This window comes from Typopeltis vanoorti, chromosome 9 (assembly GCF_054136105.1).
Source record: "Typopeltis vanoorti isolate ZY-2024b chromosome 9, IOZ_Tvanoo_1.0, whole genome shotgun sequence".
Lineage (NCBI taxonomy): Eukaryota > Metazoa > Arthropoda > Arachnida > Uropygi > Thelyphonidae > Typopeltis > Typopeltis vanoorti.
The window spans coordinates 65,148,173-65,170,530 of NC_143557.1; the positions used below are offsets into that span (position 1 = coordinate 65,148,173).

Sequence of the window (22,358 nt, forward strand, 5' to 3'; positions counted from 1 at the left end):
CATATTTCATGCAGTCCACTATATTAAGAGCAATCATTTGAATTCACTAGATTTTTTTTTTTTTAATTATTATTTGACACCTCCAGGGAGTCCAAAGATTCATCGAGGGAGAGTGTGCCAACAGCATCGAACGATTGGTCCCTTTCCCACTACTAACCACGCTCAAACTTACTTAACTGAGCCATTAGTAGCAGAAGCTCTACCAATCGACCAACCTTTGTCGGAGATTATTGTGCAAATCTGTCAATAATTGCTTCTGCATCCAATTCATCTAACAATTTCTTTTCAATGCATGTTCTCCTCAGACAGTGAATTTCATAGCCTTGTCTTTATGATCTTTAACTTTGAAAATTCCCTCTCACATTGGACTTGAGTAACTGATAGTGTGCAGATGACTTTATAAAGTTCATAAAGGTTATCATATTCTTTGTCATGAAGCCTGTTGGATGCCAGAATTTTTAGGCCACACAATGGACAAGTGCTACAAATTTTACACTTCTAGTGGTAAGACTTATACGTTGGTTAGACATAACTGGTAATTAATTTACGGAATTAACAACGCATATAAAGTAAATTAATTAAAGATAACTTTAATGAATCACTTCTATATTTTGACAATGTCACATTGTCATCTTCAGGAACATAAAGATATGGTATGTGCACTACAGGAAGAGGAATAGCTTTCTAACACACTCGGCCTTGATCTATGGTCGATACTCCATGACATATCATGCACATCGGCAAGAAAGGAATTCGAAAAAATACGTAGTCGGCACGTAAAAAAATACGAAAACCTGACCAAGACTTCTACTTCTGTACCCCAGCCACCACTTAACACAGTAGTCAACCTCTCGTCGGCAGTTTTAAAGCCTGAAGCACTCACCGCACTTTCACGTGGTCACAATTTCGCCCTACCTCCAAAAAGGATTCCTACTGAAGAAATCATGATTCAAATAGAGCATGGAATTCGCAACCTGCCTATCCATATCGCCAACAACGTGAGACTGGATGTAGTCGGTGTTCTCACTAAAGCCAAACCTCCAAAATCCAACTTATCCAAAAACGAATACACAGCCCTACAAGAATTAAAAAAACAACAAAAAAATAGTAATCACCAAAGCTGATAAGGGAAGCGCCACTGTGGTACTCAATCAAAAAGACTACAAAGGTAAGCTAAATTCCTTAATACGAGACCGTACTACTTACCTCCCCATTGAATATAATCCGACCAGCTCTCAGATTAGAACTATCCACAGACTCCTTAAGAAAGTCACTTCTTGGCCTGTGGAAGTCACCAACAAGCTTAAACCTTATAACTCTAGACCCCCCCCCCCCCCGATTATATGGACTCCCAAAAATACATAAACAAAATGTGCCATTACGTCCCATAGTGGATGGCATTGATTCCCCCACATATAAATTAGCCAAACATTTAGCCAAAACGCTCACACACTACACTGGCAACACACCATCACACATAAAAAACTCGGCCCACTTTAAAGCCAGTATAGAAAACCTCACACTCCAACACACTGACATAATGGTCAGTTTTGACATCTCCTCCCTATTCACTAATGTCCCACTCAAAGAAACCCTTGAGCTCATCCAAGCCAAGTTTCCTCCCGATATCTCAGCCCTATTTCAGTTCACAATGAACTCAGGCTATTTCGTTTGGCAAGGAAAGTTCTACAAACAGATAGAGGGGACAGCCATGGGTTCACCACTTTCCCCACCCTTGGCCAATTTCTTTATGGAGACATTTGAAGAAAAAGCCTTAAACTCCGCCCCACAAAAACCCACTATTTGGCTTCGTTATGTGGATGATGTGTTTGCTATTTGGCCACATGGCTCAGACTCACTCCACTCCTTCCTAACACACTCAAACAACCAACATCCCAGAGTCCATTTCACCTTAGAAAAAGAGGAAAACAACACCCTCCCCTTCCTAGACACTTTAATCACCTGCCAGCTTGATGGATCTTTGGTTTTCTCTGTTTACAGAAAACCCACCCACACTGGCAGATACATTCACCAGCAATCCCCCCCCCCTCACAACAATATGGGGTGATAAAAACACTATATAACAGGGCAAAATTAATCTGCTCAGATGACAAGGCCCTGACTATGGAACTAAACCACATCCTCAACACTTTCTTAGCCAATGGCTATAACCCCCAAAAAATCCAAAAAATACTAAAACCTGAAAACCACAACCCCCCTCCCCCCTCAACAATAAAGACTACACCAAGTCTATCACTATCCCTTACATCCAGGGCACCTCTGAAAAAATAACTAATATCCTCAAGAAATATGACCTTACTTCCTGTTACAGACCATATAAAAAGTTGGCATCCCTTATCCGCTCTACCAAAGACCAACCACTTCCCCTAGACCTACCTGGTGTATACCAGGTCCCTTGCAGCTGCAAATTGTCCTACTTTGGCCAAACAGGCAGAACAACAAATATCAGGATTTCAGAACACCAAGACTACATCCGGTTTCACCAGTACAGCCGCTCTGGGCTGGCAGACCATGCCTTAGATACCCACCATAAAATTCGTTGGAAGAAGACAAAAATAATCCACCGCAGCAAGTTTAAATACGAAAGATTATTCAAAGAATCTTCAGCAGCTCTAAAAAACGTTCCTAACCTCAACAAATTTGGGTGCATGAAACTGCCCCAAATTTGGGAGACTTTCATTATGAGAACTTCAGCCCAACGGCCAAGACTACCAAATTAGCCCGCAAGAGGGCACCATTAGGACTTTAGGAACAATATTAGTTTCTTGCTTTCTTCCTCATTTGCTTTGTTAGTTCCTGTAGTGCACATACCATATCTTTATGTTCCTGAAGATGACAATGTGACATTGTCGAAATATAAAAGTGATTCATTAAAGTTATCTTTAATTAATTTACTTTATATGCGTTGTTAATTCCGTAAATTAATTACCAGTTAAATTTTATACTTGTTGCAACTGGAATCCATATTCTCACCATCATTAAGCAATAGCTTTAATACATCAAAGTTCGAAGCAAAAGAAAGCAATTTCAATATTACTTGATATTTGCTGATTTGTGGAGACAGCTCAATAATATCTTCCAATGTTTCATCTTCAAAGCCCTTCTCTGCAATAGTTTTAAACTTTGCTGGGTCCAAGCAGGATAAATCTTTATACAACTTTTTTGTGTTGTACAAAGTGTGAATCTAGTGACTAGACAATGCGGCCCATTATTAGGTTAACTCAGCATTAGTAAGGTGGGAAAATGTAACAAAAGTGGTAAGGTGGGGTCCCACACTAAACCTGCTTGCATGCAACAGCTTGATGTCTATGGCGTTGAGTAGTGGGTTACGGGAGGGGAAGCTATACTGAGTCATGACTCACTGCCACGCATTGTTCGGTTAGGTTAGGTTAGATTGACTATTTTAAATAGTCAATTTAAAATCTCTTGGGTCTGTGACACCCCACCTTACTAACACTGGGTTAAACACATTTACTCGAAAATTAGCTAGAGAATCTGAGGAATTTCCTTCATCATCTATAAGCTCATCTGCCATTCTTTTCTTCTCCCTCTGCCTCTTAACTGGCAGTGCTGTTTCCAAAGAGTTAATTTCCAATGTTTGATTTTCATCCATATTCAATATATGCTGTCGACATTTTCGCTTTGCTTTTAAAGTGGTCCAGTTTGAAAACTCCAATTTTTAAAGTATCCTAAATCCCATATTTCATTAATTTTGAATGAATTATCATTTTGAATGACTTTGCAAATAAAATGAATCTGAAAAAAAAATCATAATTTTTCCCTCTCTTTATAAGGGCAGGGTGGGGGGGGGGGGATTATAATTTCAGATCATTTTACCTATAACAAATAGAACTGTAGTAATATATATATATATATATATATATATATATATATATATAGATAGATAGATAGATAGATAGATAGATAGATAGATAGATATCAGAGACGTATATTCTGGGTGTGGTGTACACCCACTTTGTGATGGATGCTTTTTTTTTTGATGCATAAACATTGCATCACATTCACATTAATAGCTTGGGTGTGCAGTCAAAAATACGGACACCTTTGAACCCTTGAACAGATGTACAGATGGCACACCTGGTCAAATTCTTAGAATTACGGTGGTTTTAAACCACCCAGAAAGTGAGGCAGGTGTTCACTGAGACAATAGCACCCAGAAATCAGTAGCCGTGATTGATTATTGTGTCAACTAATCCAATCGAACGTTGTCATTTGTCATGAGTTGCTGTTTTTGTTTTCTGAGTTTCATCTGTTTTACATGCATGAAGTGTAAACTGACATGTTTAGGACATCGATATAGACAAGTTTTTTAATATATAATTTCTATAAATAATTTGTAACTTTTTTTGCCCACATTTACAATGGGAAAGGTTCTTGACGATCTAATGAATGTCCTGTTTTATGCCAGGACTATCACGGATTGTATGATTATAATCAAAGGAGGTTGGAACTTGTATTAATTAAGAAAAATTAGTTATTTCAACCTTTCTTTGGTTCAATCCAAAAAAATAATAATTTCCCAAGTGATTACTTTTTTTCTGATTTCTATGCATAGTGAATATTATGTGATTGTATTTAAAATTAGTATCAACATTCAAATTATCCTTGTCTCACTCTAGTATTTGCCAATAATCTAATCTCACCAGAAAGCGTAAACCCTTTGTGCTTCTCGCATAAACAATGCATGTGAAGCATAGCTATTGTTCATTTGACCTTTATGCTTCTTTCCATATTCAAAATTATATTAATTGATAAATTAAAGTATTCAAAGTTATCTTACGATTAATTGCATTGGACCATTTAAGATATGTGCTGATGTGCTATGCACTCTTAAAACTTTCATACATTAATAAAAATACAATCATTTGGTCAAATCGATGTGAATTTTGTAGCGCTGGTTGCATAAGCCACACCACAGCACACCCAACCTAAATGGGCATGCGACCCCACTGATATCTTGATATATCTATATATATATATATATATATATCAGTCTTGAACAACCTAAAAGTGGCTGAAAAATGATAATTAGTACACTGCACCATATCTATGTTACCAATAATTGCAGCCTTAAGTGGCCACTTCTCAGACTTTGCCATTTTCATGAGAACTGCTGTCATGATATGTATGGTATTCAAAGAGGATTACTGAACAGTGGTACCAAATGATGTTCAACTTTAACATCGTTTATGATAAACCTGTTTTTGGTTTATGTTGTAATAAAGCAATATAATTTTATTTTGCTTAATTTTCATGCTGATTCAGAACACAAGAGTATACAGGGGGATTTGAAATGGGAAGTGATCAACATTTAGTTTTGAGCAGAATAAAATTGAATATTATTATTATTATTATTACATGACGCCTCCAGGGAGTTCAAAGACTCACCGGGGGAGGGCATCTACTCTACAACCCTCTGTTTCCACCACTCAATCCACCAACTATACAATGAACCGCAACTACCGTCATCTACACCAGTGCCATCTACCGCCCACCACCACTAGTATTTTCACAGACAATCACAAACATCCATGCCAATGCGGGATTCGAAACCCGCAGTCTTTTGGCTAGAGAGCAGATATGTTAACCATTCAGCCAACCAGGGCGACATATCATATTAAAAACATATCATATCATGTTTTTATTATGATGCAATTATTGGTAACATTAAATTGATGATATGTCATATTAAAAAGAAAAATGTATCAAAACATATTGAAAGTTCCTAGCAAATAAGTCAGCAGATGTCCTATGAAAACACAGAGAAAATGTAAGCAAGAAAGCAGTGTGCAAAAGTAACTAAACAAAAGTCTTGAAAAAACTTTCATAGGAATATAGAAAATAAACATCAAGAAGGGGGCAAAATGTTCTGGTGGTTATTAAAAAAGTTTTGAAGTGGAAGAAAGAGTGATGTAAAAGGAATCAGAGATGATAAAGATATCCTGGATGTCTGAAGTAGTTATTTTGAAAGATTATTAAATAAATCAAGAAGATGACAGAACAGTGAACAAGACAATCAGGACTACATATAAATACTTTAGGTAGAAAAAGCTATTAAAAACTTAAAATGTTGGAAGGCAGCTGGAGTAGATGATACTTATGCAGAAATGCTGCTGTATGGAGATATAAAAGTTTTACAGAGAATTATAGAGGAATTTTCCTACTGAGTGTTCCTGGTAAGATTTATACAAGTTCTTGATTTATACATACTTGAAAAGAGGATAAGAAATATTGTGGAAAGGAGGCTTGGAGGTAAAACAGGATTCAGGCCAAATATAGGATCAGGACTAGATTTTCACTTTACAACAAATAATTGGGAAATCATGAAAATATAACAAGGATCTGTATTTAAGTTTTGCAGATCTGGAAAAGGCATATGACAAGGTTTCAAGAGATAACTTGTTCAAAAACACTACAGTTTTATGGTGCAAATGGGACATTTTACCAAGTGATACACAAGCTATATTAAGTTGTAAGTCAGCAGTTAGAATTGAAGGATGTACAGGAAGATGGTTTGATGTAAAATCAGGTGCTAGACAAGGGGACACACTATATCTACTGTTGTTTTAGATCACATTAGGAAGGAAGGTGGCATTAAACCTGATATCAAAATTGGATATGTTAATCACAGTTCTTTGCTTTATACAGAGGATGTTATACTCTTAAATAAATCCAATATGAATTTGCAGGATCCTTAACTAAATTGAATATCTGGTGATAAATTTGATATGAAAATCAGCTGTAAAAAAACAAGAACCATTCAAATAGCCCGGAACATTGAAAATATCAACTGCATGGTGAGTGGAGAACCTGTTAAACAAGTGAAACATTTCAGCTATTTATTCACAATATTTAGTGAAGATTGCAAATTAGATATGGAAATAGACAACAGAATTAGAAAAGCTGATGTGGTAGGTCAAATGAATAAATTTATATAAAATAAGATAGAAATTACTGAGAACACTAAAGCAGGTATGCAAGACAGTGTTCAAAAACCAGTTTTAATGTATCTGAGAGTTGTATTCAAGTAAAACAGTTGATCAAAAACTTGGAGACTGATAAATTTCTGAAAAAAATCAGAGGCATGAACAGATGCATCAATGGCAGAATCATATTAAAAATGAAGATATTGGGAAGAAGTTTAGCATTGTTTGCAGAACTAATCACATCTAATCCCACCTAAAGAGAGTGGGTAGGAAAGATGAACAAAACAGGTTTTTGATGTCAAGATGGCAAAAAAGACCCAGAGGATGACCAAGATGTAGGCAGATTGCTGCAGTTAAAAGTGCCTTAGAAGATCTACATATGGGATCAAGCAACATTGGAGTCATAGCAAAAAAACAAACTAATTTGAATTATTTTTGATCAATAATAAAATTTTATAAAATAAATAAATAAAAAATGTTGATAGGAAGTTAATAATAATGTAATCTTGAGGGTATATACCAGGAATTTGGTGATGACAAATTCCATTAAATTTCATTCTTACAGTGCATAATTACAAATATCATTTCAAATTGGTTTGTAAATTTTAAAAATAAAATTATTTGATTGAAACCACATGTACACATTCTTATGTGCATTCTAAAAAATCAATGAATGCATCCAACCAAACTGAATGAAACTGATTTGAGCTATGAACAGTTCAGTTCAACAAACTGTCATTGTGGTTTCCATCATCTCAAGATAAATGCTCCCTCTGGCTTTTTTTAATGTCTATAAATTCCATGTAACTGTCACTTCTCTTATTTCACACAAACTGGACAATCAGTGGAGAATATAATCCACTGATTGTCCATTAGTCCTACATCATCAATGTAGGACAGCAAAACCAAAATTAAATTAAAATAAATACAATAAAATGATGCAAAGAAGATTGCAGCACATGAAATGAGTTGTTAAATAAAATAAGTATTAATAAAAAAATAAGGAAAGATTTTGCGTTCATTTTGTGAAAATACTGTTTTTTCAGTTTATGCTATTTGAATTGCCGATTTTTTTTTTTTTTTTAAGAAATAAGAAAAATCTCATTGACTATGTTATTGTTGAGAGTGATGTTTTCTCCCTGGTGCAGGAAACCAAAGTGTACAGAGGATTTGAAATTGGAAGTGATCACTATTTAGTGTTGAGCAGGATAAAATTGAATTTCACATTGAAAAGAATAACATGTAAGAAAGTTTAAAAGTGAATAAAAGTTGAGCAGCTCTTAGATGTGAACTGTAGACTAAAATACACAAAGATTATTGAAGAAAAAATGAAAGGGTTTGAGAACAGGAACCAAACCTTGGATATTCAGTGGGAAGCCTTAAAGAAAACTCTGATTGATTCAGCTAGAGAGGCATGTGGTGAAGTTGTTTGCAAACATAGATAAATTAAAACTCCATGGTGGATACAAGAAGTTAAAGAGGCAGTGAAGGAAAAGAAGAAAGCATATCAAAAGTTCCTGGCAAATAAGTCAGCTTGTGCTCTTAGAGAATACAGAGACAAATGTAAGAAAGCTAAACACTGTGTAAAACTAGCTAAACAAAAGTCATGGGAGGACACTGGCAAGAACATAGAAAATAAATATCAAGAAGGTGGCAAAATATTTTGAAGGTTATTGAAGAAGCTTAGAAATGGAGGAAAGAATACTGTAAAAGGAGTTAGAGATGATAAAGGTGACATGAAAACGGGAGAAAAAGATATCCTTGAAGTATGGAGTAATTACTTCGAGAAATTGCTAAATGAAACAAGCAGTGATAGCACAGTGGTAAAAAAAAAACTCAACAGGCATACAGTCAGGAATACATATCCATACTTGAAGTAGAAAAAGTCATCAAAGGCTTAAAATGTGGAAAGGCAGCAGGAGTAGATGAGATTCGACCACAAATGCTGAAGTATGGTGGTATAAAAGTCTTGCAGTGGCTGCACTGCATAGTTCAGAAGGCCTGGATAGAGGGACGAATTCCCAATGATTGGAGTAGAGCTCTCATAGTACCCATATATAAAAAGGGAAATAAAACTGAATGTGAGAATTACAGAGGTATTTCCCTACTGAGTGTTCCTGGTAAGATATATGCAAGTATACTTGAGGAATGGTTGAGAAGAATTGTAGAAGAAAAGCTTGGTGAAGAACAAGCTGGATTCAGCCAAATAGAGGCTGTCAGGATTAGATCTTCATGTTACGAAAAATTGTGGAGAAATCATGGGAATATAAGAAAGATCTCTATTTGAGTTTTGTAGATCTTAAAATGGCATATGATAAGGTGCAAAGAGAGAAGCTATTCAATACGCTACAGTTATATGGTGTCAATGGAGCATTATATCAAGCAATACTTAGTCTTTATTTAAGTTGTAAGTCAGCAGTTAGAATTGAAGGAAGTACAGGAAGATGGTTTAATGTTAAGTCTGGTGTGAGACAAGGATGTACATTATCCCCTCTGTTATTCATTATCTATATGGATCACATTATGAAGGAAAGTGGTATTAAACATGATATCAAAATTGGAGATGTTAATGTCAGCTCTTTGCTTTATGCAGACGATGTTATACTTATCAATAAATCCACTACGAGTCTGCAAGATTCCTTGACTAAATTGAATAACTGTTGTAATAAATATGGTATGAAGGTCAGCAATAAAAAGACAAAGACAATGAAGATAGGCAGAATCGTTGAAAATGTCAACTGCATTGTGAATGGAGAACCTGTGGAACAAGTAAAACATTTCACCTACTTAGGCACGATTTTTAGTGAAGATGGTAAATTAAATATGGAAATGAACAACTGAATCAATAAAGCTGGTATAGTAGGAAGTCAATTGAATAAATTCATATGGAATAAGAGAGAAATTAGTCGGAACACTAAATTAGCTGTATACAAGACAGTGTTCAAACCAGTTTTAACTTATGGATCTGAGAGCTAGGTCAGAAGTAAAACACTTGACCAAAGACTAGAGACCGCTGATATGAGAGTCCTGAGAAAGATTAGAAGCATGAACAGATGGCATCAATGGCAATATCATATTAAAAATGAGGATATTAGGAAAGAACTTGACACTGTCAGCATCCAAGAATGCATTAGCAGAGCTAATCTCAGGTGTTATGGTCATTTAAACAGAATGGGCAAGGAAAGATTGGCAAAGCAAGTGTTCTCACTAGGTTGGCAGTAAAATGACCCATAGGAAGACCAAGATATAGGTGGTTTGATAGGGTACAAAGTGGCTTAGACGACAGAAATATAAGATCTGATAATATTGGAGTCTTGACAAGTAACAGACTGATCTGGAGGAAAATTGTAGATAGGAAGTTAGATGATGTAAATTTTTCATGTAGTACTATCATATCCTGTACACCCCTTGAGGGTACATGGCAGAAATTTGATGATGATTTTTTTTTTGCATGATTGTGTGGTAATTTGTTAGGATTTTACTGTCCCTGTATTGTCTTTACATGTATCGATTATATACAATATGGCAACCGCTGGTTTCGCACTACACCTAGCCCCCACCATTTAAAGACTACATTATTCATAGAATAGTTGATGATTTTGTAGCTTGCTATGCATCCTATTGTTTAAAAATGTGGCAGATGCAAGACAGGAATGTGTATGTGTGCATGAAATGTAGGAGTGGAAAGCTTTGGGAGACATAAGTGTCTCAATCTCCAGATTTAGTGGTGGTAGAGGTAATGCTTTGGAAACAAATGATTTTGCAGTTTGTGGATGCCAGTAGTGTGTTGGGGGTGGTGAGATTGTTAAAGATGTATATATGGATTTAGCTTTGAACAGTTTAGCAGATGGAAATGGTTTGTATGATAGTCATGATATAAATTGAAATCAGAATGTGTGGAGAGGGCAATAAAACTGCCGAGAAAGGAGATGGAAGGAAAGAAAACTGAGTTGTAAGATAACAGCATCAGAGAGCAAGAGAGAGAGAAAAGCAAGAGAATGGGAGAGTCAATGGAAAAGAGGAATTTGCAAAAAGCCAAGAAAGTGTGGAAGCAAGGGATAGAGAGAGATGAGAGAAACGAGAGAGAAAGATTGGAAGCTGTAAGAGTCAGATGCCAGTGAGAGAAGGATGAATGAATCTGTTTGGAGTGTTGTATGGAGATTCGATGATTCGGGGTGTGCAGAGGAGTGCTTGCCTGGTGGAATGATAGTGTGGCAATAGCAGTTAAGTGGGGTGAAAGTGCAGAGATGATAGTAATGGCTGGGATTAATGACCTTAGAGGTAGTGTGAATTATGTTTTGCGAGACTTGAGGTTGATGTTAAAGATAATGCAGCAGAAATGTGTCTGAGGAAAGATAATGAGTGTGTTTTCCCAGTATGATAATGCAGAGTGGAGGAGAAGAGCAGTGATGACAAATGAGATGATATCGAGAATGAGATGGATTACATTTGAATGCAAAGGGTGCAAGCATTTGTAAAGACTTGTTTTCTGTGCAAGTGAGTGTGTCTAGGCAGGAAAACTAGGATTGCACAGGTAGAATGTTGTAGGGAAGGCCTCATGGGGGATAGTGGCTTGAGAAATGAGGGATATACACTATATTACAGAGCCTGATAGAGTATGAGAGGAGTAATAATGGCTAAAGAATACCGGCAATACACTGTTTTTTCTGTATACAAAGGCTAGGAGTGAGGAATAAAGGGATTGAGTTTGTGGCATTGAGTGACTTGGTCTCTCCAAAGGTTGTTGGTGTCAGTGAAACTTGGTTAACTGAGGAGGATGTTCTAACAGGGATGGAAATTGAAGGATATAGCATATTTCAGCAGGATAGAGAGGGTAAACATTGGAGTGAGGTGTTCTTCATGATAAAGATGAATTGTGCACTCTCAGGGTGGAGAATCTTAGTAGAAATAGCAATAATGGCTTTGAGAGTATGTGGCATGATATAGATGTGTATAAGACAAGATATTTATTGGGATGTTGCTACATTCCAGGGAATATAGATGATGATGAGCAGGAAATGTTTAGGCAAATTAGTTTGGCGGGTGCAAATTGATCGATCCTTATGAGGGACTTCAACTATAGTGATATAAACTGGGCAGAGGAGATGGCATTCAGTAATAAGGGACCTGAATATTTGGGTTTTGGATTTGGTCATAGCATCAGAGGATTGGGTGTGACTGAGATGACATACTTCCCCATTGGTGAGAGTGACCATGTAGTTCTGACTTGGAGGATGAATAGGCATGTGGAGGTATTAAAACAAAAAGAATTTATGTGGAATTATAATGAAGGCAACTATCATAGACTTAGAAACCACTTACAGTAGTACAATAGATGAAAGAATTTAAAGAAAGAAGAGTCAATAGTGCATGGGGAAATACTTAAGAAAAAGTTGTTGAAAGCAATGGAAGAATGTATACCTCAAGTGAAGAAGATAAAGCAATTTGGAGTCAAATGGATGATAAAAAGAGAATTGCAGAAGAAAAAGAAATAGAAGGCATATAAAGAGAAAGGAGTAGAGAACATAAGGAATATAAGGATCAGGCTAGGAAAGTGACTAGTATTGTAAAGAGAGAAAAAGTTAGAATATGAGAGGAGACTAACTGCATTTCAAGGAGAATCCTAAGGAGTTTCTTTGCTATGTGGCAAGTAGGAGGGAAAAACAAAATGATAGTGGATGGATTACCTTGCTGGGTGGGGATGGGATTTGGTTTGGGTGACCAAAGCAGATGACTAAGTTGAGCTATTTAATAATCGCTTTATTAGAGTGCATCCTGGCACTACAGGCTTTATTCTCAGAAGGATAATGACTGGTGAAATGTTAGAAGTGAATGAAGAGGACATATTCCAAATACTGAGTATGTTAAATTTTGATAAGGCAGAAGGACCAGATGGAATTTCACCGCATGTTTTAAGGGAATGTGCTTTGGAACTGACTGTGCCATTAACTTGTCTTTTTAATGAACATTTTGCAATGGAACAGTTTCTTGTGGAAGGGTAAGATAGTACCATTGTATAAGGGTGCTGGTAGAATGGAGGTATCGAATTATAGGCCTTTTTGTATTTCATCTGTAGTTAAGATTTTGGATAAATTGGTAAGAACTTATATACACAGTTGGGGATTATTATTATTATCATTACAGGTATCTCCATGGAGTCAGTAGACTCATCGCAGGAGACCCAAACTATCAAAACAATATCTATCATATCTCTTCTTGAATTCATTTATAAACAAAGAACTCACAAGTGAGTCAGGCAATGTATTCCACTCATTCACAACCCTCCAGGTGAAAAACCTCACACCCTTGTTAACCGCACTTTTCCTTAATTTCCAGGGATGACCTCTTGTTCTTCCATCACTATCACAAAGCTGAAATATTTCCCCTGCATTAATCTTATAAAAACCTTTTAGTAATTTAAATGGTTCTATCATATCACCTCTGCAATCCACAAGCTCTCAATCTATCCATGTAGGGAGCACTTTTTTACATCATTCACCAACTTAGTCACTCTCCTCTGAACCCTCTCTACAACCTTCTCATCTCCAAGGAATCCAGGTGATCAGACTTGAGCACAGTAATCCAAATGTGGAAGTATCAACGCCTTATAAAGGGGAATAATAACCTCTTTATCTCTGGATGTTAGTGTGTTCTTCAATAATCAAGTAATCCTATTTGCAATCTTGGACATCTTAGCAGTGTGTCCTCTGAACTTCATCTCCCTATCCACCAACACCCCCAAGTCCCTAGCCTCATCAGTCCTTTGAAGTACCATTCCATCAATTTAGTACACAGCTGGTAATCTTTTAATCCCAAAATGCATAACTTTACACTTTTCCACATTGAACTGACATCCATTACCTTTTACCCATTTTGCCAGCTTATTTAAATCATCCTGCAAACTCTCAACATCAGCTTGATTTTTTATTATGCTACCCAACTTTACATCATTGGAAAACAACTGAATGTCTCCCTTCAAGCCATTTCCTATATCATTTATGTACAAATTAAACAATAATGGCCCAAGCACAGAGCCCTGAGGCACACCACTGGTCACTTGCCTCATCCTGAACTCTGCTCCTCCATACACCACTTTCTGGTTTCTCTCCCTGAGCTATTCTCTTATCCATATCACCAGTTTAGTATCCATCCTCCATTTGCTCCAATTTGTGCAACAGTATTCCATGGGGTATCCTGTCAAAAGCCCTTAGCAAAATCCAGAAGTACAACTCTGTAGCCATTTCCTTTGTTCAATTCAGATGTCATTCTATTATAAAAAGTTAATAAATTGCTAAGGCAGGATCAACCTTTAACAAAACCATGTTGGCCCCCTATAGAGTATCATATTCTGATCCACCCATTCTTGAATTCTGTCTTTAACCAACTTTTCCAATACTTTTACCACCACACCCGAGATGCTGATTGGTCTGTAATTAACTACCACAGTCTTAGAGCCACCTTTATGCAAAGGAACTACTTTGCCTTCCTTCCGCTCCTTAGGGACCATACCAGAGTTCAAACTTAAGTTAAATAACCAGGTAAGAGGCAATGACAATTCCTTTGCACATTCGCATAACACCCAAGCTGATATTCCATCTAAACCCACAGCAGTGTTTGCATTTAAATTCTGCAATATACTAAGTAGCTCAGATTTATTAACTTCAATTCTCACATTAGTTATTGCTACAGGTACAGAGATATCCTCACTAGATAAGGATAATATTATTTATGCAGGCTAGCATGGATTTGTTAACAGGTGCTCTTGTTTTAGTAATCTGGTGCTCTGGTAATCTGGTAGAATAGCAAGAGCAGTGGATGAGGGTAAGCATACACTGTCATTTCTTTTGTTTTTTTCCATGGCATTTGACAGGGTGGTGCACCATGATAAGTTGATTTTTAAATTGCATCATATGAGTTTGGATATCAGGTTAGTGGGTTGGATTGGTGATTGGCTCTCTGATATCAAAAAAAAAAAAAAATCAGCTAACGCCTTTTTATTCCCGTATATACGGGAGTAGGCGAGGCCATTTAGCCCTATCTAACTTTTGGAGACTGAGTGGGCAGTTCAATCTCCACTGGTACCCAATCAGAGACAGATGGCCCAAGGCTATCACTAATTAAGCGGTACGCAGTGAAGAGAGACGGCTCAAATGTGCCGCCATCTCGTGGTCTCTAACCCTAACACAATATATTTAATGTCTGAAATAATGTGGGTTCTACGGTCGATTTTCTTGAGTTTACAGGACGAAAAACCCGAGTTTCCGGGAGGAAAAACCTGCTTGCCCGTGCCAGAGATCAACTAACTCGGGAACCGGTCGAAAAAAGGCTTAAAAAATTTCCTCTAGTCGCCGACTAGACTCGAAACCAAGACTTCCTTCGTGCGGCCTAGCGCGGTGGTGTGCAAATGCCACATCCACTGAGCTACACAGGCTCATGCTCTCTGATATATATATATATATCAGAGAGTTGTATGTAGGGGAGCAGTATCAGGTAGTAGGAAGGTTGCAACTGCAGTTCTACAGGCTTGGTTCAGTCCTGGGACCATTACTGTTCAATGTTTATATCAATGATATTGTCACAGGACTAAGGGAGATATTTAGTTGTTTGCAGATGATGTGAAGCTTGGGAGGATTATTGGTAATAGTGCTGATGTTTTGACTCTTCAAGAGAATTTGAATAAATGGAAAGATGGTTAAAAAAAAAAATTGGGGATGTCAGTTTAATGCAACTAAATGTAAGATTTTAAAATTTGGCACAGATGGGAGAATTCGTACTCACTTGGTGGAGTTATACTGGAAGAAGTGGAGAAAGCAAGGGATCTTAGGGTGATCATGGATAGAGATTTGATGTTCTGAGGACATATTTCAAATGTTGTGAAGACATCTGAGAGAATTGCAGCAATGTTGTGTGGGGAACATTGACCATGAAAGATAAAGGTGTGCATTGTATAAAGCTTTGATCAGATCACATCTGGATTTCTGTGCTCAGATCTTGTCGCCAAGATTTGAAGATGAGTTGTTTTGATTTGTTATCCATCTCTGAACCTTGGAGAGGGTTCAGAGATGGATAACAAAAATAATATAAGGACTGTACAACATTGATGATGAGGATAGAACTGAGGGCATGCAGACTGCAGAGTTTGGTGGATAGAAGGCAAAAGGGGGGGGGGGATATGATCGAGACATTTAAGCTGTTGAGGAGTTATCATATTAACACCGAGGAGATTTTTCATATGGTAGAATGGGGGAAAAGAGCAAGGACAAGGGGGGGGGGGGCATCTCTGGAAGTTGCACATGAAAATGGTGAGTAAAAGATTAAGAAATAAGGTTTTTGGCATGGAGAATGGTAGGAGTATGTATTGCATTGCCTGAGAGAGTGGTGAATGTACAGACTGTGGATGAGTTTAAAGATTGGTATTATAGATTTTGTGTTGAATAGTGTTGACCTCCCATGATGAGTTGTGACTCCATGGAGGTCAGGAAAATAATAATAATAAAATTACATATACTAAGTAATTTATTAACATGAAAAAAAGGAGGGTTACTACTTGCCTTCAGGACTAGAGACTCTTCCAAATCTTGGCAGATAAACAGCAAAGAGTTATCTGCAAATCTTTGCATCCAAACTAAATCAGAATGGCTATATTGTGCAAAGATTTTGAAGGCTCATCTTGATAAATAGCAAGAAGTAACCCTCCCACCCACCACTTTTTTTTTTCATGTCAGTTCAATTTAATTTATGTAATTAAAAAAGTTATTTATGTAATATCATTAGTATTATTATTTTATTGAATTTATTTTATTTTGCAACAACCCATTATATGATGCCACTGAAGCACATGGCTCGTATCTGTAAAAAGGAATAACATGCCAGTGTTTGTGCTCTTCCACCTTATGAATGTACTAGTACACTGATGAAGGCCTGCTAGTTTCAGACCAAATATTTTGGTCTGAAAATATAGTCTGCAAATATGTGATATTTCTGCAGTACAGAAATATTAATTCAAAAATTAATAATAATAAAATTATTATCGTAAATTCTTGTGAATGCATGTTTCTAATAATCCGTGGCGGATTACCCATTAAGGCAATGAGGCACATGCCTAGGGCCCCAGGCTTTGGGGGGGGGGCACCCAAAGCCAAGACATTTTCCTATAGTGTTTTAAAATAGATTGTTTTCAGTAAACATCATAAAAATCTTGATTATTTTAATTTTTGAAAATTTTTAAACAATTACATTTTAAAATGTATTTTGAACAGCATGCACTATCTACGCTTTAAATAATGCCGCAATACCAATGTCGGCGCTAGTTTATAAGCTTCGTATTTTTAACAGCGCGCTCTATCTATGCTTTAAATTAAACCGCATTACAAATGTTGAAATATTTGGGCCCTCCCAAATATAATTTTTTTTGGGGGGGGGGGGGGCTCAAAAATATAATTTGCCTAGGAACCCCAACTATCCTTAATCTGCCACTGCTAATAATCAGTAGAATTCTTACAGACATCCTACAAAAGTTATCTTCCAATGTACATTGATTATCTGCATGTCAAATGTGTACACCCTTTACAGTTTAGAGTCTATCACTGATTCGTTTAAAAAAAAAAAAAAAATGATGGATGCATGCTGGAAATTGATGATTAAAAAAAATTAGGCATTGTTTTCCTTGGAAAAAAAATGCAGATTTTTGACTTAGCTGACTCGAACTTATGAGTATATAATTTATAATATCACTTTGAATAAAAAACTCTTTCTCATATCTTTGGTATTATAGATTTATGCTGATTATAATCTGAAATTTCCATGTGTGTGTGTGTGTGTGTGTGTAAAATCCCACCTGAAAGCCTGTATAGCAAATATGCTATGTGTGGGCAAAAACATATTTGCACTTTCTATTTGTTTGTAATTTTTAATTTAATCTCTAATAAAAGAAATACTATAATAAATAATTTTTCTCAAGGTATAAAACAAGTTTCTTATATGTTGAAAGTTTATTTTTCACTTGGTTAGAGTATAATAAATTTAGTTTAATCCTTTATCGAAGTGTGAGCAAACAAAGTTAGTGCCTGAAAGTATCTTCAGGACTGGGGTAAGGTGGTACAACACCAGGGCACTCGTTGCAAAGGTGGAGCAAGCTACCAACACTCCTATCTCAGTATCTCCCATAATGCAAAACTCATCTCCTTGCGGATATGTCTAATGTTATGCATTAAGAGAAGGGCCACAACCCAGACTAGTTTCGACCTTTATTGAGGTCTCTTCAGTGGGAGCCAGGCCCAAGTGGAAATACTAGGCAGAAGCATTATCAGGTCATCTCTTTGGCAACTCCTATAGGTAGAGATGACCTGCTAATACTTCTGCCTAGTATCTCCACTTGGGCCTGGCTCCCACTGAAGAGACCTCAATAAAGGTCAAAACTAGTCTGGGTTGTGGCCCTTCCCTTAATGCATAACATTAGACATATCCACAAGGAGATGGGTTTTGCATTATAGGAGCTGAGATAGGAGTGTTGGTATCTTGCTCCACCTTTGCAACAAGTGTCCTGGTGTTGTACCACCTTACCCCAGTCCTGAAGATAGTTTCAGGCGCAAACTTTGTTTGCTCACACTTGGATAAAGGATTAAACTAAATTTATTATAAGTTTCTTATATTTTTGTACTTTTTTCCTCAGTCAGGATTAACAGAGGCATGCAAAAACAGTACAATTTCTTTACAAGCTGCAGAGATGGCTCTTCTGTCATTTGTCCGTCAACATACACCATCAGGAAAATGTCCTTTAGCTGGAAATTCAGTGCATGCTGATAAACGGTTTCTTGACAAATACATGCCTGAATTAATGAAACACTTACATCATCGTATTGTAGATGTCAGCACAATTAAGGAACTTTGTAGGTAATGTTTAATTTTGATAACTGCAGTTGCGAGTTTTCAAAATTTGTTAATGAATATTTAATATTACTTTTTTCAAAAACAAGTTGACCCCCATCAAGCAAAAGTCCTTGTAGGGACCTTGGGAATAGTTTAGTATAATGAACAGTTTAATATAGTGAATTTCCTTTAGGATAATGTAGGATATCTGTATTAAACTTTGGATATTCCACAAATTAAAAATGAAAAAAAAAAAATTAAAAGTTAAAGATTAATAATGTGGTATCTGTAAATTTATTAGTTAAATGTTTGTTTCTTTTTGTATGTTGCAAGCAAGACTTCACTTGCCATAGATAGACAAAAATAAAGTCTTGCTTAGATTTAAGATATAAAATAAATTTATTTAAATTAAATATTAGAGATCAATTATAATTTTGTATGAACTGTCAGGTTTTGAAATGTTTGTATCTAGAGAAACATTTTTTTTAAAGAAATTCATTATGTCAGTTAAGAGAGAAGCGAAAGTTGCAAGTCACTGCCATATTATTGGAAGTGATTAAATGAACCTACCTCAGTGCATAAAAAATTGTAAAAGATTGCGAAATGAAACACTTAATAATTTTGTTTCGTAATAAAATTATGAACTATTGAAAAGAACTGTTATTTTCAAGCATAGTGCTAAAAACAGGTAATGGCTGCACACAGTAGCAGACTAAACTGGAAGTTGCTGTACTGTATTTCTGAGCATGCACAGAAGTGAAAAGAATGTTATTGGATATCACTAAGCCTTCAGCTGTTCAAAAAGAGGAGAACACAATAGGCAACAGTTGTGGAGTTTCTGTCTTCACTGTATGAAGTCTGAACAGAAATTAGAAAAAGAGTTACAACTGGAAAATAGAAAGAGAGAGAGAGGATATCCTTTAAAGGTGAGATAAGTGAATGTTTTTAGCAGTCATTAATCCATATAAGATTCATTTTAGTTAAAGTTAAAAGGAACTTTGAAAACTTAATTTTCTGTGGCTTAGCAGTTCTGTGGGAAGCTTTTGGTATTGAAATACATTTTAAGGTAAATAAAGAGTTTAATAAAAATAAGCAATTATAACCCTACAAGTTTCATAAGTCGTCAGATTTACATCGTCAGGGGTACTAGTAAAAAAAAAAAATTATACACAACAAAAGACTAATTAATTACACATATTAGATGTTATCATAACTTCACAATTGGTACATACAAATAAGTAACCAGAATAAAAAATGTTAAATTCATTACCATATGCATGTTGAAACACTGCTAGTTGTTACTCTCATATTCTGTGGCATCACGTGTTCTATTCTAGGTCTACGGTGGTTAGATTTTTAATGAAACCAGACCAAACTTGGTGTAAGATTAAGCCTTTATTTTTGTTACATTGTGTGGGGATCCTAAGCTTTTGTGAGGCTTTTTTGTAAAACAATTCTGTTCAATATATGTAATTTTTGTTTGTTGCCAAACTATTTGATGGCCTGTGATAGTTGTGTGGGGTGCCAAGCTTTTTTTTTATGCTGTTTTCTTTTTTCGATGTCTTTTACGTGTTCAGACATGAGGATCTCCTTGACCTTCCTGTCTGACCTACATAGTAAAAGCCACAAAAGCAGTGAATCTCATAAATGCTTATTTTTTTTATGAGATGATGTAAGAATCTGGAGATTTTATGCATAGGTAAAAAAGCCACTTTGATGTTGTATTCACGGAGCAATGTAACCAATTTGTAATATTCTTGATGTAAGGTAACGTGATTGCATCCTTAAAATCTTGTTTACATAAAGGAGCTGCAGGAGGTGCATTAAGAATTTTGTTCATCATCTTGGGTCATAACTATTGAGTATGAGGTTCTGTTTCAGCTAGTGCAATTCTTCATTCCTTTTAATTAATGTACTGGATATATTGGTATGCTCTATCTTGTAATATTTTAATCATGCCTATCTTGTATAATGGATTATGATGTGAAGCAGTATGTAAAAATCTTTCTGTTGTGGTAGGTACCAAAAAAGATAATAGTTTTTCTTCTTCGCTTATTTTGATAAGAAAATCAAGGAAAAGTAATTTTTGTGATCTTCCAGTTCAAGACACAGTAAGACTTAAATGATCTTCATGTCACTCATTGATTTTAAAATGATCTGGGGGATTGCCTAGTTTTCGGAGCAGATCCTTATATAGTGGTCAAAATAGGTCTGGGTAGTAGCCTTTCCCATAATGCATAGCATTATACATGATATACAAGGATATGTGTTGCATTATGGGATACTAAGGCAATTGATGTGAATTCGTTAGCCTCTATATACAAGTAGCCCAGTCGTGAAGTAACTTCACATGCAACACTTGCTTACACTTGGATAAAGGATGGAACCAAGAATGTAACTTCTTGGCATCTTTAATTTATAATTGTTATTTTTTGAACATAACCTTTTAAATGTATAGGCAAGATTTTGCCTATTTTCTAATCATTGGGGATAGTCTCAGTGAAAAGAATATTATTGATATTATTAAGGGTATTGATATTATTATTGAATATTATCAATTCCAGGTGCTTTTGATGATTTCATTTGATTAAGTGAAAGAATTACTTCATCCTTTAGGATTGTGAGTACTGTATCTTTCTCACTGGTCAGTATATATATGGGTGAAAGCTTTTAACTTTAAAGATATTAGAGAAGTAATCATACCAGATGTGTTCCTTTTCTCTAATATTTCTAGTTATCATATCTTGCAAATCTTTTGTGGTGAGAGGTTAAAGAATTTAGTCTTTGATAATCTTTTTATCTGTATAGTAGAGAAACTTGAAATATTGACATAAATAGGCTTCTCTACATTTGTTTGTTTTATCATTTTTATCTATTTTTTCATTTTGGCATATTCTGTCTAGCTGGTTTTTGTAGGCTTCTGTAATATATTCTATTTTGGTCATTATATCATTCATTCAGATGTTCTTTTTCTACTCCCATAATCTCATTATAAATAAAATTGTAATAAGTATTTCATTTATTTAGCTGAAACATTTGCAAAATTCTACTATTCTGGTGTGTATATTACTAATTATTCTTATTTTTCCTAATAATATTTATTATTCTCTCTAATTCTTATATATATATATATATATGAAAATACAGTTGGTCAGTGATTGTATGGTGCTTTGAATGGGACTTTTCAGCAATTTTTATAATGAGTGAGTGGGTTTGTTATAGTTTACTTCCATATATTACTTCTTTAATACAGGGAAAAAAAAGGTTTCTTGATTAGGCATGTCTTCTTGAAGACTGAATAGTTGTTTATTCCAGCTTCTAATTCTCACAAAAAGCATGTAAAGCAGTTGACTTTAAAAAAAGCCTCAAAATGCTCATAGAAAACAAGTGTTTGCAGAACTCCATATACAGTGGACACCTACTATAACAAACTATTCCTGTGGTCTGTTCAAGTTGGCTACATAAACACACACAAAAGCGGTTGCAGAACTATAGCACATCAATTGCATTTTGTGGAGAAAG

General features: G+C 35.8%; 1 protein-coding gene across 4 annotated transcripts in view; it reads left to right on the forward strand.

Annotated features, from left to right (window-relative positions):
• The window catches only part of LOC150103099 (oligoribonuclease, mitochondrial), a 152,824-nt gene that overhangs the window by 96,918 nt on the left and 33,548 nt on the right, over positions 1–22,358 (forward strand). For 3 of the 4 annotated variants that reach the window (XM_090397944.1, XM_090397947.1, XM_090397948.1), the window contains exon 4: positions 18,640–18,860. In XM_090397944.1, the coding sequence (XP_090254070.1) occupies positions 18,640–18,860 (221 nt within the window). The remainder of the gene's footprint in view (positions 1–18,639; positions 18,861–22,358) is intronic. The other variant, XM_090397945.1, reaches the window with a different exon arrangement.